Consider the following 21203-nt stretch of genomic DNA (forward strand, 5'->3'; position numbering starts at 1 on the left):
TAATAGGTGTGATTTCCTATATCTGCTGTGTGATTTGGTGATTTTTGTTAAAGATCTCCTAAAACAGCAAACAACAAAACAAAACAACAACAGCAACAACTCCCTTACCAATTTGTTTTGTAGTTAATCTAGTAAAGAACATTCCAAAACTAGGATGTTCCTGGGGATTAAAAGAAAAGAAATATCTCACATCATATACAAATATTAGCTCAAAAGGGATCGTGCCTGCCTATTAAGAGGTAAGACAATGCAACTCTAACGTGAAACCAGAGTTGAATCTTAATGAGTTTGAAGTGGGCAATGTTTTCTTAGATATAACAACCAAAGCACAGAAATAAAAGAAAAAAAACAAATGGGGTTTCATCAAAATTAAAAACTTTTGTGCTTTGAAGGACACCATCAGGAAATGCTAACCCACAGAATGGGAGAAAATATTTACAAGTCATATATCTGTAATGGGCTTGTAAACAGATTATATAAAGAATTTCTACAACTCAACAACAAAAAATGAAGAACCCTATTTAACAATTGGCAAGGGACTTAAATAGAAATATTTCCAAAGTGGATACGTGGGTTGCCAATAAACACATTAATAGATGCCTAAAATCACTGCTATCAGCCAAATTGTGTGCCCCCAGCCCCATTTAAAAAACACTTTTACTCCAGCAGCTTGAAAGGCTGAGACAGGAGGATTTCAAGTTCAAAGCCAGCCTCGGCAAAAGTGAGGCACTAACAACTCAGAGTGACCCTGTCTCTAAATAAAATACAAAATAGGGTTGGGGATATGGCTCAGTGGTTTTGAGTGCCCCTGAGTTCAATCCCTGGTACCAAAAAAAAGTTGTTTTTCTCAGATATTTGTCACTGCAATGGATAGCTGACTAACAATAAAGAATATATAAAACAACCATGAGAAAATCAAAAGAATGACAGGATTATGTCTTTGCTTATCAGTAAACCCAACCTTGAATGTAAATGGATTAGATTCCAGGTTAAAATATCTAGATCAACTAAATAGATTAAGGAAAAAGTTTTTAAAAACTGCACCCAACATCATGCTGCCTACAAGAAACTCACTTTACCAGTGAAGACACCCATGGACTAAAAGTGAAGAGAAGGAAAAAGCTATACCATGCAGATGGAAACCAAAAGTGAGCAGGTGAGCAGGAGTAGTTATATAGGATAAAATAGATGTTGAAGTCAAAATCTATAAAAAGAGATAAAGAAGGCCATTATAAAATTATAGAAGGATCAATTCAACAAAAGGAAAATAAAGACCACATATATATGATATACATACATCCAGTACTAGAGCATCCAATTATATAAAGCAAATACTATTAGACCTAAAAGTAGAGATAGACAAATCCAGTAATAGCTGGGGACTTCAACACCCTATCTTTATTAATGGACAGATCATCAATACAAAAATATCAACACAGAAATATCAGAATTAAATTATTCTATAAATCAAATGGACCTAACGAAACTTATAAGACATTTCATACATACATATATGATTACATGACCTGTGTAACTCTACATCATTATAACCAGATGAATGAGAAGTTTAGTCCATTTATGTATGATGTGTCAAAATGCATTCTATTGTCATGTGTAACTAATTAGAACAAAAAAAAGCTATTTCATCCAATAGCGGCACTATTCATATGCTTCTAAAGAGCACATGGAATGTGTTCTGGGACATATATATATTTAGCTATAAGACAAGTTTCAAAAAATTAATGAAATTAATTAATAGCATGTATCTTATCTGACCACAGTGGAATAAAATTAGAAATCAACTTCAAGAGAAACTAGAAAAATGGTACAAATATGGTGCTGGGGTTGTGGCTTGGTGGTAGAGTGCTTGCCTAGCAAATGGGATGAACTGGAATCAATCCTCAGCACCACATAAAAATAAATAAAATAAAGGTATTGTGTTCATCTACAACTAAAAATATTTTTTTAATTTGGTACAAATACATGGAAATTAAACAACATTCTCTTGAATGACCAATGTGTCAATAAAGAAATCAAAAGAGAAATTGAAAAATATCTTGAAACAAGCTGGGGTGGTGATGCATGCCTATAATCTCAGTAACTCAGAAGGCTGAGACAGGAGGTTTGCAAGTTCATGGCCAGCCTCAGCAACTTAGTGAGATCCTCAGCAATTTAGTGAGAACTGACTCAAAATAAAAAAAGGGATGGGGATAGTTACCTTAGATTGGGTAAAGGGAAGTGAAAGGATGGGAAGGCAGGGGCTGTAGGAATAAGAAAGATAGTAGAATAAAACAGACATTATTACTGTATACATGTATGTGACTGTATGACCAATGTGATTCTACAATATGTATAATCAGAAAAATGAGAAATTATATCCCATCTATGGATGATATATCAAAGTATATAAGTGCATTCTACTATCATGTATAACTAATTAAAACAAAAATTTTTTTTAAAAGGGCTGGGGATGTGACTCAGGGGTAAAGCATCCCTGAATTCAATTCCTGATACCAAGAGGGTAAAAGTAATAATAATAATAATAATAATAATAATAATAATAGAATTATTAAGTTGTTCCTAATATTTTGTCTTGTTTTTTTGTATCTGTGATCATGTTTGAGTTTGTAATATTTTTTTTCTTACTGTCATTGACAGATTTTTATGTGTACTGTTATGTACTGCTATTCTAACTTCCTAAAATGAGTTGAATATGTTCTCCATTCTGTAGTTAGTGACTGAAAATCTGTTCCTTGAATGTTTTATGTTGATCAAATTTTTTAGGATAATAGAGACTATACTGTTTAACTTACAGGTGTGGGGTTTATTTTTCAGCAAACTTATGGAGGCCCCAAGCAACTCTGTGAGACCTTGTCTAAAATTTTTTAAAAATAAAAAGGGCTAGGGATGTGGCTCAGTGGTTAAGCACTCCTGGTACAAAACAAAACAGCAAACAAGCAAAAAGAAAGACCTCCCATGTTCTTAGATAGGAAGATTTAATTGTCAAAATAGCCATATTACAAAAAGCACTATACAGATTCAATACAATATTCCCATCAAAATTCCAATAACATTCTTCACAGAATTAGGAAAAAGCAGTTATGAAACTTATTTGGAAAAATAAGAGACCCAGAATAGCCAAAGCAATCCTTAGCAAAAAAGAGCAAAGCAGGAAGTATCATAATACTAGACCTCAAATTATACTACAGATCTTTAGTAACAAAAACAGCATAGTACTGGCACCAAAACAGGCATGAATAGAAGACAGAGACAAAACCACATAAATACAGTTACCTGGTATACTAGATTAAGATGCCAAAAACTACATTGGAAAAAAGACAGACCTTTTAATAAATGGTTCTGGGAAAACTGTAAATCTATATGTAGTGGAATGAAATTTAACCCCTATCTTTCACCCTGCACAAAACTCAACTCAAAGTGGATCAAAGACTTAGGAATTAGACCAGAAATCCTGTATATGCTAGAAGAAAATGTAGGCCCAACACTCCAACATATTGGCTCAGGAACTGACTTCCTTAAGAAGGCTCCTAAAGTGCAAGAAGTAAAATTAAAAATCAGTAAATGGGTTGGCATCAAACTAAAAAGCTTCTTCACAGAAAAGGAAACAATCAGAAGCAGGAAGAGAAAGCCTATAGAATGGGAGAAGATTTTTGCCACTTGCTCCTCAGATAGGGCATGAATATCCAGGTTATTAATTAAGAACATTAAGAACTCAAAAAACTTAACTCAAAAAAAAAAAACCCAATTAATAAATGGGCAAAGAAACTGAACAAACACTTAAAAAAAAAAAAAAGAAAAGAAATATAAGCCAGGCACAATGTTGCACACCTGTATTCCCAGCAGCTCTGGAAGTTGAGACAGGAGGATTGTGAGTTCAAAGCCAGCCTCAGCAACAGCAAGACACTAAGCAACTCAGTGAGATGCTGCCTCTAAATAAAAATTACAAAATAGGGCTGGGGATGTGGCTCAGTGGTCAGGTGCCCCTGAGTTCAATCCCTGGTACCAAAATAAATGAATAAATACAAATGGAACAAATATATGAAAAAATGTTCAACATCTCTAGCAATTAAAGAAATGTAAATTAAAACCACACTGAGATTTCATCTCACTTCAGTTAGAATGGCAATTATCAAGAATACAAGAAACAATAAATATTGGTAAGGATATGGGGGGAGTACATTCATACATTGCTGGTGGGACTGCAAATTAGTGCAACCACTCTGGAAAATAGTATGAAGATTCCTCAAAAAACTAGGAATGGAACCACCATTTAACCCAGCTATTCCACTTTCTCAATATATGTCCAGAAAACTTACAATCAGCAGCCACATCAATATTTAGAGCAGCACAATTCACAATAGCCAAGCTATGGAGCCAAACTAGGTGCCAAACAGATGAATGGATAAAGAAAACATGGTATAAGGGCTGAAGTTGTGGCTCAGTGGTAGAGCACTTGCCTAGCATGTGTGAGGCCCTGGATTCAATTCTTAGCACTGCATTTAAATAAATGAATAAAATAAAGATCCATCAACATCTAAAAAAATTACAAAAAGAAAATGTGGTATAAATACACAATAGAGTTTTCTCAGCCATAAAGAAGAACGATTTTCTGGCATTTTCCAGTTAATGGATAGATCTGGAGACTATCATGCTAAGTGATCTAAGTCAGTCCCCAAATAGTCAAAGATAGAATGTTTTCTCTGATATGCAGACCTTAATTCAAAATAAGAGGGTGCAGCCGGGTGTGGTGTGCAGGCCTGTAATCCCAGCAGTTAGGGAAGCTGAGGCAGGAGGATCTCGAGCTCAAAGTCAGCCTCAGCAATTTAGCAAGGCCCTAAGCAACTCAGTGAGACCCTGTCTCTAAATAAAATACAAAATAGGGCTGGGGGTATGGCTCAGTGGTTGAGTGCCCATGAGTTCAAACCTGAGTAACCCCAAAAAACAAAAACAAGAGGAGAGAGGGGTTGCCATTGTGGCTCAGTGGTAGAGTTTCACCTAGCCCACATGAGGCACTGAGTTCAAGCCTCAGCACCACATGAAAATAAAAAATAAAGATATTGTGTCCACCTACAACTAAATATATATATTTATTTATATATGAGGGAGGATAAGAAAAGAATAGAAGAAAGATCAAGGGAGTAGACAAAGGGGAATGAAGGAAAGAGAGGAGGGTTGGAATAGGGAAAGATGGTGCAATGAATCTGACCTAACTTCTAACCTAACTTTCCTGTGTACATATATGAATATATCACAATGAATGTCACTATCGTGTACATCCATCAGACACTAATTTTTTTTAAAAAAAACTCTAAGTAAATAACAGAAAGACCAGTAGAGTAAAGGGAAGAGAACAGGAGGAAGGAGGAAGGAAGGGGAAGGAGAAGTAGTGGGACCTAAATTAGAACAAATTATATTCCATGCTTTTATAATTATGTCAAAATTAATTCTATTGTCATGTATATCTAAAAAGAACCAATAAAAAATAAATTGCTTGTTCCTCTAGAAATTAAAAAAAAAATGCTGGTGAGGGATACTCTCGTATACTGTTGGTAGGAATGAAAATTAGTACAGCTATTATGGAAAACTTATGGAGGTGTCTCAAAAAATAATTACTTTATGATCTGGCAATCTCACACTGGGTATGTATCAAAAGTTATTGAAATCAGTACAGCTGAAGAGATATCTATACTCGCATGTTTATTGTAGCACTATTAACAGTAGCCAAGATATGGAATGGACTTAGATCCCTATTGACAGATCAATGGATAAAGAAATTATGGTACATATCCATAATGGAATGCTGTCCACCTAAAACAAGAATGAAATGTCATCATTTGCTATAACACGAGTGAGACTGGAGGACATTAAGGTAAATTAAATAAATCGGCCAGAGAAAAGAAAGAGAAGTGCTATTTGTTCTCACTTATTTATATGTGGAAGCTAAAAAGTTGATATTGAAATAGAGGTTAGAAATGGGAAGGGTGCGGGAGAGGGAGAGATGGAGAGGATGGTTAGAGGGTGATGAGGGTGGTTAGTGTGTACTGAGGAACATCTGGATAGGAAGAATCATCTAATGTTCTACAGCATAGTAGAAGGACTATGGTTGACAACAATTAATTGAATATTTCAAAATAGCTAGCAAAGAGGATCTGAAAATTCCCCTCTACACACACACACACACACACACACACACAAAATAAATGTCTGAGGTAAAGAAATACCAATTACCCTGATCTGATCATTACACCTGGCATACACGTATTGAAATATCACACTATATCCCATTAATACATATAATTACTCTGACTCAAAAATATGTGTTTTAAAGAAGAAGAATAGAGAAAGATATCTCTTGGCCATATGAGAATACAGTGAAAAAGTGTCATCTATAAGCCAGGAAGAGGGCCCTCACCTCAGTACCCTGATCTTGGACTTCCAGCCTCCAGAACTGTGAGAAATAAATTTCTGCTGTTTAAGTTATTCAGCCTGTAGCATTTATTATGGAAGCCTGGATCAACTAAAACAACCCCTAGTAAGGAAATGCAAGTCAAAACCACAATGAGATACCACCTAACAATCATCAGGATGACTACTATTTTAAAAAGACATAAAATAACAAGTGTTGGCAAGAATGTGGAAAAATTTGAACCCCTGTACATTACTGGTGGAAATATAACATGGTACATCTGCTGTGGAAAACAGTATGATATTCTTTAAAAAAAAAATTAGAATAGAACTACTATATGACCCAGCAATTCCACTTCTGAGCATATACCCAAAGAAATAAAGCAAATTCAGACAAATGTGTTTGTACACTCCTGTTATACTTTGGATGTGTGGTGTCCCCCAAAAGCTCATGTGCGAGACAACGCAAGAAGGTTCAGAGAAGAAATGATTGGGCTATGAGAGACTTAACCCAATTGGTGAAGTGATACCTGACAGGACTGAGTGGTAACTGAAGGCAGGTGGGGTGTGGCTGGAGGAGGTGGGGTAATGGCAGTGCAGCTTTTGGGTATATATTTGTACCTGGTGAGTTAAGTCTCTCTCTGCTTCCTGATCATCACATGAGCTTCCCTCTGCCACACTCACCTGGAGCCCTGAGGAATGGAGCCGGTTGCCTATGGACTGAGACCTCTAAAACTGTGATCCTTTAAGTAAACTTTTCTCCTCTACAGTTGTTCTGGTCAGGACTTTCAGTCGCAGCAGCGAAAAGGCTGACAACAATTCCTGTTCACTGCAGCATTAATCACAATAGCCAAGGATCAGAAAAAGCTAGTGTGTCCATGAATGAATAAATAAACATGATTTATATACATAAATTGGGATATCATTCAACCTTAGGAAGAAAATTCCAAGCTGGGAATGGTGGCAAGAGCGTGTAATCCCAATAACTCGGGAGGCTGAGACAGGAGGTTCACAAGTTTGAGGCCAGCCTCAGCAATTTAGAGAAATTGTGTCTTAAAATAAAAAATAAAAATGACTGGGAATGTAGCTCACTGCCTGTACCCCAAATAAGAAAAAGTAATGAAATATTGATAAAACATGTATGAGCCTGAAGACATTATGATAAGTGAAGAGTTATGTATATGAAAGTAAATAACAACTCTTGTTTCCTTTCCTGGAACTAGGTTTACTAAATTAATTGATTATCAATTCCCCACCAATATTTAAAATATATATTCTTTGTGCACAGGGTCAAGACTGACACTCTGAAGAATTCAGATTGGGTATGGGATATAGAAGATTTTAGTCCATGACAATGGTGTATCTGAAATTGTACAGTTCATGGACTAGATGGACATGTTTAGGGTCTCTTCGCAGGGTGGCAGCATTTGGAAGAAAACCCATAAACTTTTCAGATTAAAATTTCCCTGTTTTACAATCTAGAAAGGAAATTGCAGCCAAGTGTAGTAGCATGCACCTATAATCCCAGCTACTCAGGAGGCTGAGGCAGGAGGATCACAAGATTGAGGCCAGCCTGGGCAACTTAGTGAAACCTACCTCAAAACAAAAAAAATATAAAGGATTGGAGATGTATCTCAGCAGGAAAGCATCCAGTATTTCACCCCCAGCACAACAAAAATAAAAATAAAAAAGAAGCAAATTGCTGCCCGCTACTGTATATGGCATTTCTAGGTTCCTTGAAAAAGAAAAAGAAATGGTGAGCAGATATGAAGTGACCCTGCTTTGGCGCCTCAGCAAAAGGAGGTTTCAATGAACTTGTTCTACAGATTTTTATGGACATTTAGCAGATACTTGGGAAAGGCAGGTTTTAAAGTGATATGCAAAGTGAAAAGATTGAGTTCACAAGTATTTCCCTAAGGAACAGCTTGGAGGGGGACCAGAACAGACTCCCAGCCAAGAGTGGCTCAGCAGGGGTTCTGGTGGTGGAAAAAAAAAAAAAGTTCTCAATTGGAAGTTTAAGATTAGGGGACATCCTAATTTTCTTTGCAAATTTTACTAGCCAACAGGTCATGAAATATATCATGTCACTCAAGCACAAAGGCTCAATTTTGGGCTTAGTTATCATCTTTGAGAATTTCCTGCAAGTAGGGGGGAAAAATGGGTCCAAAATGCAGTTTACATTACTTGGAAATCTAGCAGTTATCTATGCTTAAGAATTAAACCTTTAACCTGGGCATGGTGGTTATGTGCCTGTAATCCCAGTAACTCAGGAGGCTGAGACAGGAGGATCTCAAATTCTAGACCAGCCTCAGCAATATAGTGAGACCCTGCCTCAAAATTTAAAAAGAGCTGGGGATTTAGTTCAGTGGTAAAGGGTTCAATCCCTAGCACCAAAAAGGTAAAAAAAAAAAAAAAAAAAGAAAGAAAGAAAGAAATATACCTTTACATCTACTAATTGTAGATGGCATACCAAGCTGTGGCTGTCTCTCATTGATTCCGTCAGATGGTTAGGAAGAGGGTAGGGTCTCTGGATTTTAATGATTCATTTTCACTTACCATTTTATCCAGTTGGTTCCGTACTGATGCCTTTCTCTGCTCACCATTTCTTTGTCATATCATATATAACAATAACATTAAAAAATTTTTCCCCTAAAATCTTATAGGGGCGGCTGAGGGGATTCGTCATTCAGCCCTAAAGAACACAGTGTCAAAAAGTAGTTTGAGGCAAAAACTAAAATCTTTTTTTGTCAAAGGAAACAAGTTTCTCAATGCCAGCTGGTGAACATAATTGGTTCTCTGGTGGCATTATTCACAGCTTTTCCCTCTGTGTATTTCTCTCTCTCTCTCTTTTTCTTTAGATACCTTCCATCTTGCTTGTTAAAAGCAAAGGATATTTCAGAGAATTGGAATTCATTAGTCTTCCTAACAGAGGGAGTCTATTTAGATCTAAATTGGTGGTTAGCAAATATACAGATAATTCCCCCACATTCTTATTTATCTCTCCCAGTTCCGGAGACTATAGAAACAGATGCCTCAACGTCTGGCTGGGAGGCTCTAGTCAATGGACTGGAATACAAAGGTATCTGGGATTCGGAATTGACAAAACTCAATAGAAACAAATTGAAACTCTTCACTGTTGAGTAGATTATCTCTATAATCAGATTTCCCTAAGGTACTCATAATACCCAGAAATTCTAAGACTAGACTGTAGTCTTTTATATAAACAAAACAGGAGGCAAAAGATTATAATGGAAGAGAGGTGCAGAGATGAGAGCGGGCCTGGAAGCTCTTCATTCCAAATACAAGTTGCCAGCAGCTCAGCGGTTGGCAGATGCATCCAACAAGTTCTCTATTTACGTCGGGAGTGTCCTTGTCTGTGCAGAATCTGTGAGCGATTTTATCAAGTCCTTCAAAACTGTCCCTGCCTCTGGAGTTCACTTTAGGCTTAGCTCACCTAAATGAAATTGAGAATTCTGCAATGCCTGTGACAAAAATAATACTGGGATTGATATTTTATTTTTAAATTCATTTGTTCATGTAACCAGTATGTGTCTTGGGAGTAAAATATACTGGACTGCATGTTTTGGAAAATATGAATATCAGTAGCCAGGATGGTGGAACATGCCTGAAATCCCAGCAATCTAGGAGAGTGAGGCAGGAGGATTGCAAGTTTGAGGCCATCCTCGACCAACTTACTGAGACTCTGTCTCAAAATAAAAAATAAAAAAGGCTGGAGATGTGTCTCAGTGGTTAAGCACCCCTAGGTTCAAACCCCAGTACTCCCCCAAAAAAAGTCTTCAAGTAGTTTATAATAAATTAGGAAATATGGCATTTTTAACAATAACTATGTGCATTCAATACTCAGCATCAAAAAGAAAGAAAGAAAAAAACAGATTTTAAAAGCTGAGCACTGTAGTACATGTACATAATCCCAGTGACTCAGGAGGCTGAGGCAGGAGGATCAAAAATTTGAATCTGCAAGTTCAAGGCCAGCCTCAGGAACTTAATGAGATTCTGTCTCAAAAAAATAAAAAGGGCTGGGGATGTAGTTCAGTGGTACAGTACACCTGAGTTCAATTCCCAGTACAACAAACCAACAACAACAACAAAAAGATTTCAGCCAACTATCTTGGAGAAATTTCTTTTAGGAGCTGAGATTTGGAGGACTATGATATTACACAGATGAAGAATGAAGAGGAGAATGTTCAGTGGAGGAAATGGAATGAAAGCATACAGGCAAGACACAACAAGGGGTCCAGGATCCTTGTAATATTGAGTGTATGTAGATAAGACAATAAAAAGGAATAAAACTAGAGGGATAGGACACATGAATATTCCAGGGGGTGCTGGGGATGTGGCTCAAGTGGTAGTACGCTTTCCTGGCATGCGTGAGGCACTGGGTTCAATCCCCAGCACCACATAAAATAAAATAAAGGCAAAAAAATATATATTTAAGGGGAAAAAAAAGCCCTCTGTTAAAAAAAAAAAAGAATATTCCAGGGGCTGAGGATGTAGCTCAGTGGTAGAGCACTTGCCTAGTGTGTACCCTGAATTCAATCCCCAGTCCCCAGCACTGCACAAAAAAAAAGGAAGAAATATGTAAAAATATACTACAATAATATCTAACATATTATAGTAACAAGCATATTCTATAATGGAAGAAAAATCTCATTCTTGAAAAAAATAATAGTGTTCTCCTTACCTACCATACAGAATCGGATTTTGCTTTCTTTTATCAAGATAGGAAGAAAGAGATAAAAATTTTTCAATTTGATACACTTCTTCCAAGGAAAAACATTAATATAAAGACTCTACTTCTTTCCAAAAATATTTATCTCCAAATAAGCTCTCCAAGTAATTCTATTTTATCTTAATCAACATGAAGCAGAAAGCAGAAGGGTAAGGAGAACCCTATAGGTCGTCTGCATCACTAGCTCAAGGCTGACTGCCCCTCTGCCCTGGGGTTTCATATGACTCACTTCATATTGTGTATCTACTCAAAATGTCTTCAGCACTGGACAACCTCTGGTGAGCAGGACAGTCATGATAACCCACTGGCAACTAGATGACAAGGAATAATATCTCTTTTAGCCAGGTGAAGAATCAGCCCCAGGAAATTGAATCTCCAAAATTCTAGTTCAGTATTCAATTAAAAAGAGAATAAAGGAATTTTCTATTAAAATTTGTGAGACTAGGTCTTTTAGTATGAGGGTATTTCCTGGCATTAAGTTAAATAATATTTTCTAAGGTCTTTTGGCTTTTACTAGCAAGGGTGGTAAAATATAAATAAGAAAGACACAATTTGTTGTTAAAAGGAAGAATTTGGTGTGTTTCACTTAAATATTCCGGTTTACTAAGAAACAATTGATTACGTATTTATCTAAGCTGGAGGAAAATTATACTAAAGCAATCTGCATCAGTTAAAAGAAAATGTAAACCCTATACTCTGTTTCAAATTTATTTTTCATCAATTGCAATGCCTAATTGTCAGTTGAAAAATCCAGATGCTATTACTCACCATATAGCACTAAAATATTAACACAAAAAAAACCATTAAAATAAAGAGGAATCATTAAATTATTTTAACAAAGTACATTAAAATACTAACATGATATTGTGAGGTATATTATGCATGTGAATTTAAAATTGAAGATAAAAGTAGCAATGTTAATGCAACAGGTTGATAGATTATTATTATAAGTTTCATATATTTTATGAAAAGTATCATAATGTTAAATCTAAGTACACTGGAATAAAATAATGATAAATATGAAACTCCCAAAGGCAAACTCTTAAAACAACAAAGATGGAAAAAATAATAATATGAAAAAGGAAAGCTTAAAAAGCCAATAGGTAAACTAAAATAAAATGTTAAAAACATTTTTTAAATATTTTGTTATTTTCGATATTTGTTAATAATTTTAAATCTACCCAAAATAAGGTGGGATATAAGGAGCAGAAGAACAAAAAACACATCGAACAATTACAAAACAAACAGCAAGATGGTGTTGGCAAATGGACTAAACACTTCAATTAAAATGCATAGATTTTTCAGACCAGTTAAATGAAGCAAAAACCAGGAATCCTACTCAGCAATAAAAGGGAATGAACTACTGCTATGCACACCAACATGAAAAAACTAAAGAAACTAGGTTAAATGAAAGAAGTCAATCTCAAAGGTAATATATGCTTCTATTTATACAACGTTCTTGAAAAAGCATGAAGATTGAGATGAATTGTTGCTATAGGTTAGAGATTAGTGGGGAGAAGGTGATGAGGCTAGCTACAAAAGAGTAGTATAACTTGTTTATGGTGGTGGTTACACAAAGTTAGACTGCTGTACTTTGGAGGTTGAAGAGCCCCCACAGATACATGTGTTAAAGGCTCAGTCCCCAGGGCAGCCCTATTGGGAAATGATGGAACCTTTAAAAGGTGAGGCCTAATAGAAGGTCCTTAGGTCACTGGAATCATGCCCTTAAGGGGGATTATGGGGCCCCGGCTCCTTCCTCAGTCTCTGCTTCCCACTAATGAAGCAAGTGGTTTTGCTCCATTATATACTCCTGCATGATGTGCTGCCTTGCCACAGGTCCAAAGAAATGGGGCCAAATAATCATGGTCTGGAACCTCCAAACCTGTAAGCCAAAATAAACCTTTTCTCTTTATAAGTTAATTATCTCAGGTATTGTGAATAGTAATAAAAAGATGTGCAACACATATACTCATGTAATAAATGTACCTAGAACTAAATATAGAAATGTACATAGGTATACATCAACTGGAGAAATCTGAACAATCCTTGTGAATTGTACCAATGTCCATTTTCTAGTATTGACAATGTATTATGTTTATGGAAGATATTAACATTGGGAGAGCTTAGGTAAAGGGTGCATAGGACCTTCCTGTAGATTTCTTTCTTTCATTCTTTCTTTCTTTTTCTTCTGTGGTGCTGGGGATTGAACCCAGGGCCTTGTGCATTCGAGGCAAGTACTCTACCAACTGAGCTATACCCCCAGCCCCCTATAGATTTCTTTGCAACTTTTGGTACATTTATATTTATTTCAAAATAAAAACTGAAAAAAAACTCAACTATATCTGTTTATAGGAAACTATTTCAGCTGAGCACAGTGGTGTCCACTTATAATCCCAGCCACTGAGGAAGCTGAGGCAGGAGGATTACAAGTTCGAGGCCATCCTGGGCAACTCAGCAAGACCTTCTCTCAAAAAACAGAAAGGTCTGGGAGTGTAGCTGAGTGGTAGAGCGCTTGCTGAACATGCACAAGGCCCTGGGTTCAATCTCTAAAACAGGAGGGAAAAAAAAAAGGAAGGAAGGAAGAAAGAAAGAAAAAATGAAAAGATTGAGATATTACAAACTACCAGAATGGTTTAAAATAAAAAAGATTGACAATATTAAGCACTGGTGATGATGTGGAGAAACTGGAACTCTAATATGTTATATAAATCAAAGGCCAAATTATACAGCCACTTTGGAAAACATTTTGATAATTTCTTTTTCTTTTCATTGGTTTCAGGGGAATGCGAGTTACTAGACATTGAACAAGAGGTACTCTACTACTGAGCTACATCCCCAGTCCTTTTTGTTTTGATATAGAGTCTCACTGTGTTGCTGAGGCTGGCCTTGAATTTGCCATCCTCCTGCCTCAGCCTCCTGAGTACTAGGATTATCATCATGCAACACCATCTCTGGTTTGACAATTTCTTATAAAATTAAAAAATTATTAATTAATTGTCCCCAAGTGGAAATAAATTACATGTCCAGAAATTGGGAAATATATAAACAATTATAGCACAACTATACAATAAACTACTACTGAAATATGAAAAAATGTGTTTGAAACTCAAAGGCATTATGTATGTATTTTTTATTTAGAGAAAGAGTCTCACTGAGTTGCATAGCACTTCACTTTTGCTGAGGCTAGCTTTGAACTCGTAATCCTCCTGCCTCAGCCTCTGGAGCTGCTAGGATTACAGGCATGCACCAAGGCACCGGGCTTGTAAAGTCTATTTTTTAAGAGAAAATCTAGCCAGGTACAATAGCGCATGCCTGTGATCCCAGCCACTTAGGAGGCTGAAGCAGAAGGATTGAAAGTTCAAGGACAGTCTCAGCAACTTAATGAGACCCTTTGCCATAATAAAAACTAAAAAGGACTGGTATTTAGCTGAGTGATAGAGCATTCCTAGGTTCCATCCCCAGGACCTAAATAAATAAATAAAATACAGAAATGTGAATAAACCTGGGCTCTCTTGGTATTGAAAACTTTCTAATTAGGGAAGACAAAGGAAATGAGAGGATCATCAGGGCCAGTTCTCACTGAGAACTCTGCTAACTGCTTTACATGCATGTTCTCATTTCATTCCCATGACCCATCTCTCAGAAACAGGAAGAATGCATTAATAAGCAAGTCCTCCCTACCATCCTTAGCAAACACTTTACATATAAAGCCCTCTTATAAACTCATGATACCAAGGCATTCCCCCCACCCACCTTCAAATTTTAGGTAATAAGTAGTGAATCTTTTCTTTTTCTTTTTCTTTTCTTTCTTTTTCTTTTTTCTTTTCTTTTTTTTTTTTTTTTTGATCTTTTCTTAAATCTACTATTATCACTAACAAACATGAGCACAGGGTTGGAGATATAGGTCAGTTGGTAGAGTGTTTGCCTATCATGTACAAGGCCCTGAGTTTGATCCCCAACACCACCAAAAAAAGTACAAATGTGAACTGCAGGAAGATACCTATTACCATTTTTAGTGTCAGCAATGAATCTGTACTGTGACCTATGACCACAATTCCTAAACTATTTTAATTCCATGAAACTTGTATTTCTAGCCTATTTGCCTAAATAGAGGTCTAGAAAGCACAATTTACCAAATAAATAGTTTACCTCATGCTAACGGCTAATATGAATCTAGCAAATTTCCCAAACAGTTGAGTCATACTCTCAAGAATAGGGCCTCATCTAAGCTCCTGCATAAATCACAGATAGTTTTCCAAGAGGGAAACAAAAATTAGAAATGGCAAGATGGTCCTTACCACATCCAATACAGCTTGGACAAATAGGTCCAGGTAGACGGTGGTGGCATCATGCCAGTTGTGAACAGGTCTCACTTCCTTGTGATATTGCTCTAGTAGATGTTGGGTGAGATGATGCAGAGTAGAATTCCTGGGATGAGGTGTATCTATAGCTAGAATTCCTGGGGGGGTAAAAAAAAAAAAACAACATTCACTGTGAAAATGAAATTAAGAAGCATCTTTAGGAGATTTCAGATTGTTCTGAACTTGGCTATTAGTGGAATAGCCCACAGCTAGCTGGTGAGCTCTTTGGCAGAAACTTATTTAATAAGTAAGTGGATTGCCTAAGTGCCCAATAGAGAAATAGAATAAAGATAAATAAATCGAACCCATCTCCAAGAATACAAAATGTACCCACAATTCCATTTTATGGCAATCATGCATCTTGGAGACAGAATTCTTTCTTTATTCCTGTATCACTGGCTCCTATCATAGCAGATACCCACCTATATACATAGCCAAAATTTAACTAACACCTTGGTTTCTTTCTTATGATTTTCCATTTATAATAGACAGACCATTGAGCCCTAAAAAATCTGTATGAGTTTTTAGATAATGGAATGAGTGAGATTTCAATTCATACTTTTATCCTCAAAAAAACTCTCTTCTCCTCACACTATCTGTCTTTAAATAAAATGCACTTGTCAGAAAATGAGATCTTTGTTTTGGGAAAATTCTTTCTGGTTCCAGGAAACAACCATTTCCTCTGGCCCAGGAATCTTGATTTGTAGAGGAGCAATGATTGGTGGTGAGGCAAGAGAGGCCAGGGGACAGAAAGCAAGAGAAATGAACACCAACAATTGGAAGTGACAAATTTGTGAGGGCTCTCTCTGAATTGCAAAAAGATATTTTGTTCACAAGCTTCACCAGCCCTTAGGGAATTCAAACCTTCGCTAAGTCATTGGACTGAAGCAAATTGCACACCTCCTGACACAGTGCGTGATGAAATCTATCTGCAGTGTCCTGCGTGTGAATTTGCCTGGGCTCTCAGTGGTTTTGATGGTTATTTTGATGAGCTGCTGAAAGTATAAGGGATCCAGCAGGAAACTGTAAATGAGATCGCTTCTCCCTGTGCGACAATCCTGTTTATGCCCATTTCTTTATGAATGATGTCGTGTCACTTGCCGCCACAGGCAGCAATTTCTATGATTTATCAGTGTCAATGTGACCAAAATGCTAACAACGATGCTGGAGGTGCAATCCCAGACTCACTGTGGGCAGTGGAATATTCACTTTCATTACCATCAGAACTGAGAATCTAATGAGCATTTTAACTTCTTAACTATCCACCCAAGAAGATGCCTAAAATGGCATCAGCCATTGAGGCATGCAGGACTAAGGTGGGTGGCTTGCATCAGGCCTCGGTTTTAGGGTTTTTGTGAATGGTTATTGTCAAAAAATGTGCTGTGAATCTCTCTACCTGAGAACATTTCTCAGTGGCATACCCCAGGGGAGGGAAGTCAGGAACATAAAGCAAAGCTGGCCCGATGCTCTTCCTACAAACTTTGCTTTGGGCAGCTTCATTTTTACCTCGCTTGGAAGCTCCCAATTCAAGTCTCAGTTGGGGAAATGCTGAAATGTTCATGATTCAATACAGAAAACTATCAGAAACAGAGTTAAAACATAATTCTGAGAAATGAATGTGTATGGGTTCCCTCTACTCTCTGCTCATAAAGACTCAAAATTTCCTTCTGCTGTCTTTTCTAGGAAACAATCCATGGGTCCCCTGTGGATAAACATATTTTCAAAAATGTGTCAAAATCTTTGGGTAAAAAGAGAAAGTTCTGGAAGCTAGGACTCAGAACAAAAGAGAAACAAGTAATGAAATGAGAAAAATAATAAGCATGGAAGTGTGCTGAAGTAAACCAAAAGGGAAAGAGTTCTTTGTTTAAGATGGGAAGAAATAATAAATTACATTTCTACTATGAATGCAAATGTGCCTGAGGAGAAAGATCAATTACAGGAGAAAGATTAAGGATTTAAGTGACCATTAATTAACAGTAAATGATGCCCCTTGAAAGCTAATGTGACATTCACACAAGCACTAAATGACTCACAGTTCAGTGATGTTTCAACAGACACTGATGGAAGCTATCAACAGACCCAGGAAAGATTCCTCGCTAACACTGAATGCTAATAATCACTTCAAATATTTCACTTGTATGATTTCAAGAAAGTAGAATGTGTTGGGGATTGAGCTGTGAAGCACTTGTAGTAAGAGATTTAAAAAGAAGATAAGAATACAATAGAATTATTCCTTTTTGTTTGTTTGTTTTAATGAGTTACTCCCTCGCATACACTCATGTTAAAATGTCTGGGATACTTTAAGGGAAAGAGCTATTCTTGACTTAGTATATTCTTTAGAATACTGAGAGTATGGAAAAATAAACAAGGAGAGAAATGAATTACAGTAGATGGGGTAGAGAGAGAAGATGGGAGGGGAGGGGAGGGGGGATAGTAGAGGATAGGAAAGGTAGCAGAATACAACAGTTACTAATAGGGCATTATGTAAAATTGTGGATGTGTAACCGATGTGATTCTGAAATCTGTATTTGGGGTAAAAATGGGAGTTCATAACCCACTTGAATCTAATGTATGAAATATGATATGTCAAGAGCTTTGTAATGTTTTGAACAACCAATAAAATAAATAAATAAATAAATAAAGAATACTGAGAGTAATATACACAACTGAAAGTTTACAAGGAAATAAGAGTTTCAGGTGTATGGTTCCAGCATCTTCCAAGTACTAACTGAATACTTACTGTATGCCAGGCAATAGGCTAAATCTCATGAATGTTCTCATTTAACATCCCCAATAATCTTGACCTAAGAATTCCACAGTCTGTAGGAGTGCACAATTACTCTAAGTGAGAGACTACAGGCTTGAGGTTGGTACTGTCCAAGGTCAGATAGCTCACAAACAAGGGGGCTGGAATTTAAACACAGCTGGTCTGGATCCAAAGCCCAAATTCTTTCAGCATGACAGTATACAGTCAGTATTATTTTCTGCGTAGTATTTTCAGGTAAATAATATCTTATAATTGTTTTGCACTTTATAATTTCACATCTTATTTATCTTCATGAATATCCAAAATTAAAGTTAATCATGGAAACAGAATGTGTAAGAGATTTGCCCAGATTATATGGTGAGTGAGTAGGGAAGTTGGAAAAATGTGTAAGAGATTTGCCCAGATTACATGGTGAGTGAGTAGGGAAGTTGGAGCTAAATCCCTCTCCCCATCCAGTCCTCCTCCTACCCTTCACACCCTCAACATGCAGAGAGCAGCCAGGCAGTGGTGATCAGGTCAGCATTCGGATATTTACTGTCTTGATAATTAACAGTTAAAAGCCCAAATGCAGATCCCTTTACCACAAATATCTTCAATGTAATTTATGGTAAAACACTGGTTTTGGGACATTGTTAAAACACCTTTCTGCTATATTTAGAACAAAAATTAAGCATAAAAACAAAGAAATAGATTAGAAATAGGTATCAAGAAGAATTTCTTCTATTTTCTATTTTTATTTCTTAATTGTGACAGTTATTTTTGCTAAGAAACCCATTTGGCATCCAGTAAATTTTTTTAAATTAAGATATGTTTTTATCCTTTAAGTTAAACATCCAGGCTTTTCATACTTTCAAAAGAGATTATTTTTCTTCTCTATCTAACAGAAAAATTATTTCCAGCTTTCTTTTTAAATTTCCAGCTGCATGACTACCAAATTCCTTACTCACCTCTGTAATTGACTCATTTCACTTTCAGTTATGTGTTAAAACTTGAAAATTTGGATACAGGCTCTAGAAAAACCCTCAAGAAAGTGGGATGCTGGGAAACACCAGCATAAACATAAATTCTTGGATTTGTGTGCATATACAAAGACTCTATTGTATTATAACTTAAATAGTTCAATACAGTAGAGTTAATGTCACCAGGGAAATATAATTTGAGAAATTTAGAAAAGATATATTAGTTTGTAAAGTGCTTTTTCAAAGGAATTGTATACTCAGAACTTGCAAGTTTTAGTACAATCTTTAGAGATAAACTCATCTCTATGTACATTTTATAAGACTAGATGTTTACATACATACTATAATACTGAAATGATACACAAGCATCTGTAGCCATGACAAATCCGTGGAACTAAAAGCTTATTATGAACATAAGAACATTTTGGATAATAAAAATATATTATTATACATAGAGGTGAATCTGAAAAAGAATGCCACAAACTCAGTATAAATTGCTGCAGAGAGCTTGATTTCTAGAAAAGGAGAGATTTTTCAAACACTCATAACATTTTGGAGCATACTTTCATCCATGTGTAAAAAGTCCTATCATGTGACACTATACACATGTGTATGATTGTAGGAACAAAGTTAGAAACAAATCATTGGTCTCCCTGTAGCTTCACAGGACTGACATTTTACAGTGAATGAATTAAAACAAAAAATTGTAAGACGTTTACAGCACACTGTATCCCTTATCTTTACTTTTAATCATTAATACTCCGTGCCCAGTAAAATCATTAATAGGACTCACCTGTGGCAGCCACCAGGATGCAGGGCCACAGAAGAGCCATCACACATGCCAATGTTCTTGGGCAAATCCCCAAAAGGTTAAAGAAACTTGACTACTGGATAAAATACTCCTCGATTTTTCGTGACAGAGGTCTCTGTTCTTCTCTGTTTGCCAGTGTGTACTATCCTTCCTGATGCTATTTTATAAACATTCAATTGGACGAAGGCGATATCAGCACCACACTAAGATTTTGGAATTGATGACACCAGAAATCTTGCAACTTCTCCATTTGGTTCTGCCCCAAAATCAAATGATGGCCAACAATTCCATCCCCCTGACAAGACATAGCTAAGTGAATAATGTAATATAGGAGGAGCCCCTAAGGAGAGGAAATTCCACACTAATATGATTTCCTTTGCAGCCTCAACCTAAGGCAATGCTCTTGCTGACATTCAGGACACTAATTTCATTAATAATTGAGATCCAAATAGCTGTCCTAAATCAGACTTATGCAGTAACATCTTCAGCATTTGACAGTGGTTATTAGACTCCTGAATTACACAAAGCTAATGGAAACCTGGTATTGTCTAATGAAGAACAACTGCAAACAATACAATGGTAAAAGTGCTTTTTGTTTTCCCAAGCCCCTTTAATTAAAAGAAACATTGATTTTTGATAAATAGGAGTGCTTTTTATATTTTCACTGACCACAATTCAGAGAGAAACAACCTAGAAGAGAATGCTTCTAGGCCTATTGAAAATGAGAACTATTAAGATTTAGCATCATCCAATAAAAGGGTTTTTTTTTTTTAAATAGAATACTCATTGACTCTTCATTTTAAGGAAAAGAATGCATAATTCTATATAATAGCTCTGTCTTCCATTAGACTTACTTAATGCTATAGAAACAAAAAAAAAAAACAAATTTCATACCATTTCCAACATCTGCCAGTTTTTTATTTTAAGTGGCATTATAGAAGCACAGATTTGAGTTAAATTATTATAGAGCAAAATGAGGGGTGAGGCAGAATATATTGGGCTCCTGTTCTCCTAATTACGCAGTCCCTTTGTTTAGAATCCATGAAGTTCTCCTCCTAATTTTATCTACCAATAAAATATAGCCTGATTGGCTTCCTATTGTTGATAGAGGAAATTACAAATATGAAAG

At 36.2% G+C, this 21203-nt stretch overlaps 1 protein-coding gene across 1 annotated transcript in view; it reads right to left on the reverse strand.

The window, feature by feature from the left end:
• Positions 1–20102, reverse strand: part of Htr3b (5-hydroxytryptamine receptor 3B) — a 33039-nt gene extending 12937 nt beyond the window's left edge. Inside the window, exons 1-2 of the mRNA XM_076843760.2 lie at positions 20057–20102; positions 15475–15635 (exon numbers count right to left, since the gene is read on the reverse strand). Of these exons, the coding sequence (XP_076699875.2) occupies positions 15475–15635; positions 20057–20096 (201 nt within the window). The 5' untranslated portion in view covers positions 20097–20102. The remainder of the gene's footprint in view (positions 1–15474; positions 15636–20056) is intronic.
• Between the last annotated feature and the right edge of the window lie 1101 nt (positions 20103–21203).

Source organism: Callospermophilus lateralis, chromosome 2 (genome assembly GCF_048772815.1).
Source record: "Callospermophilus lateralis isolate mCalLat2 chromosome 2, mCalLat2.hap1, whole genome shotgun sequence".
In the NCBI taxonomy this organism is placed as follows: Eukaryota; Metazoa; Chordata; class Mammalia; order Rodentia; family Sciuridae; genus Callospermophilus; species Callospermophilus lateralis.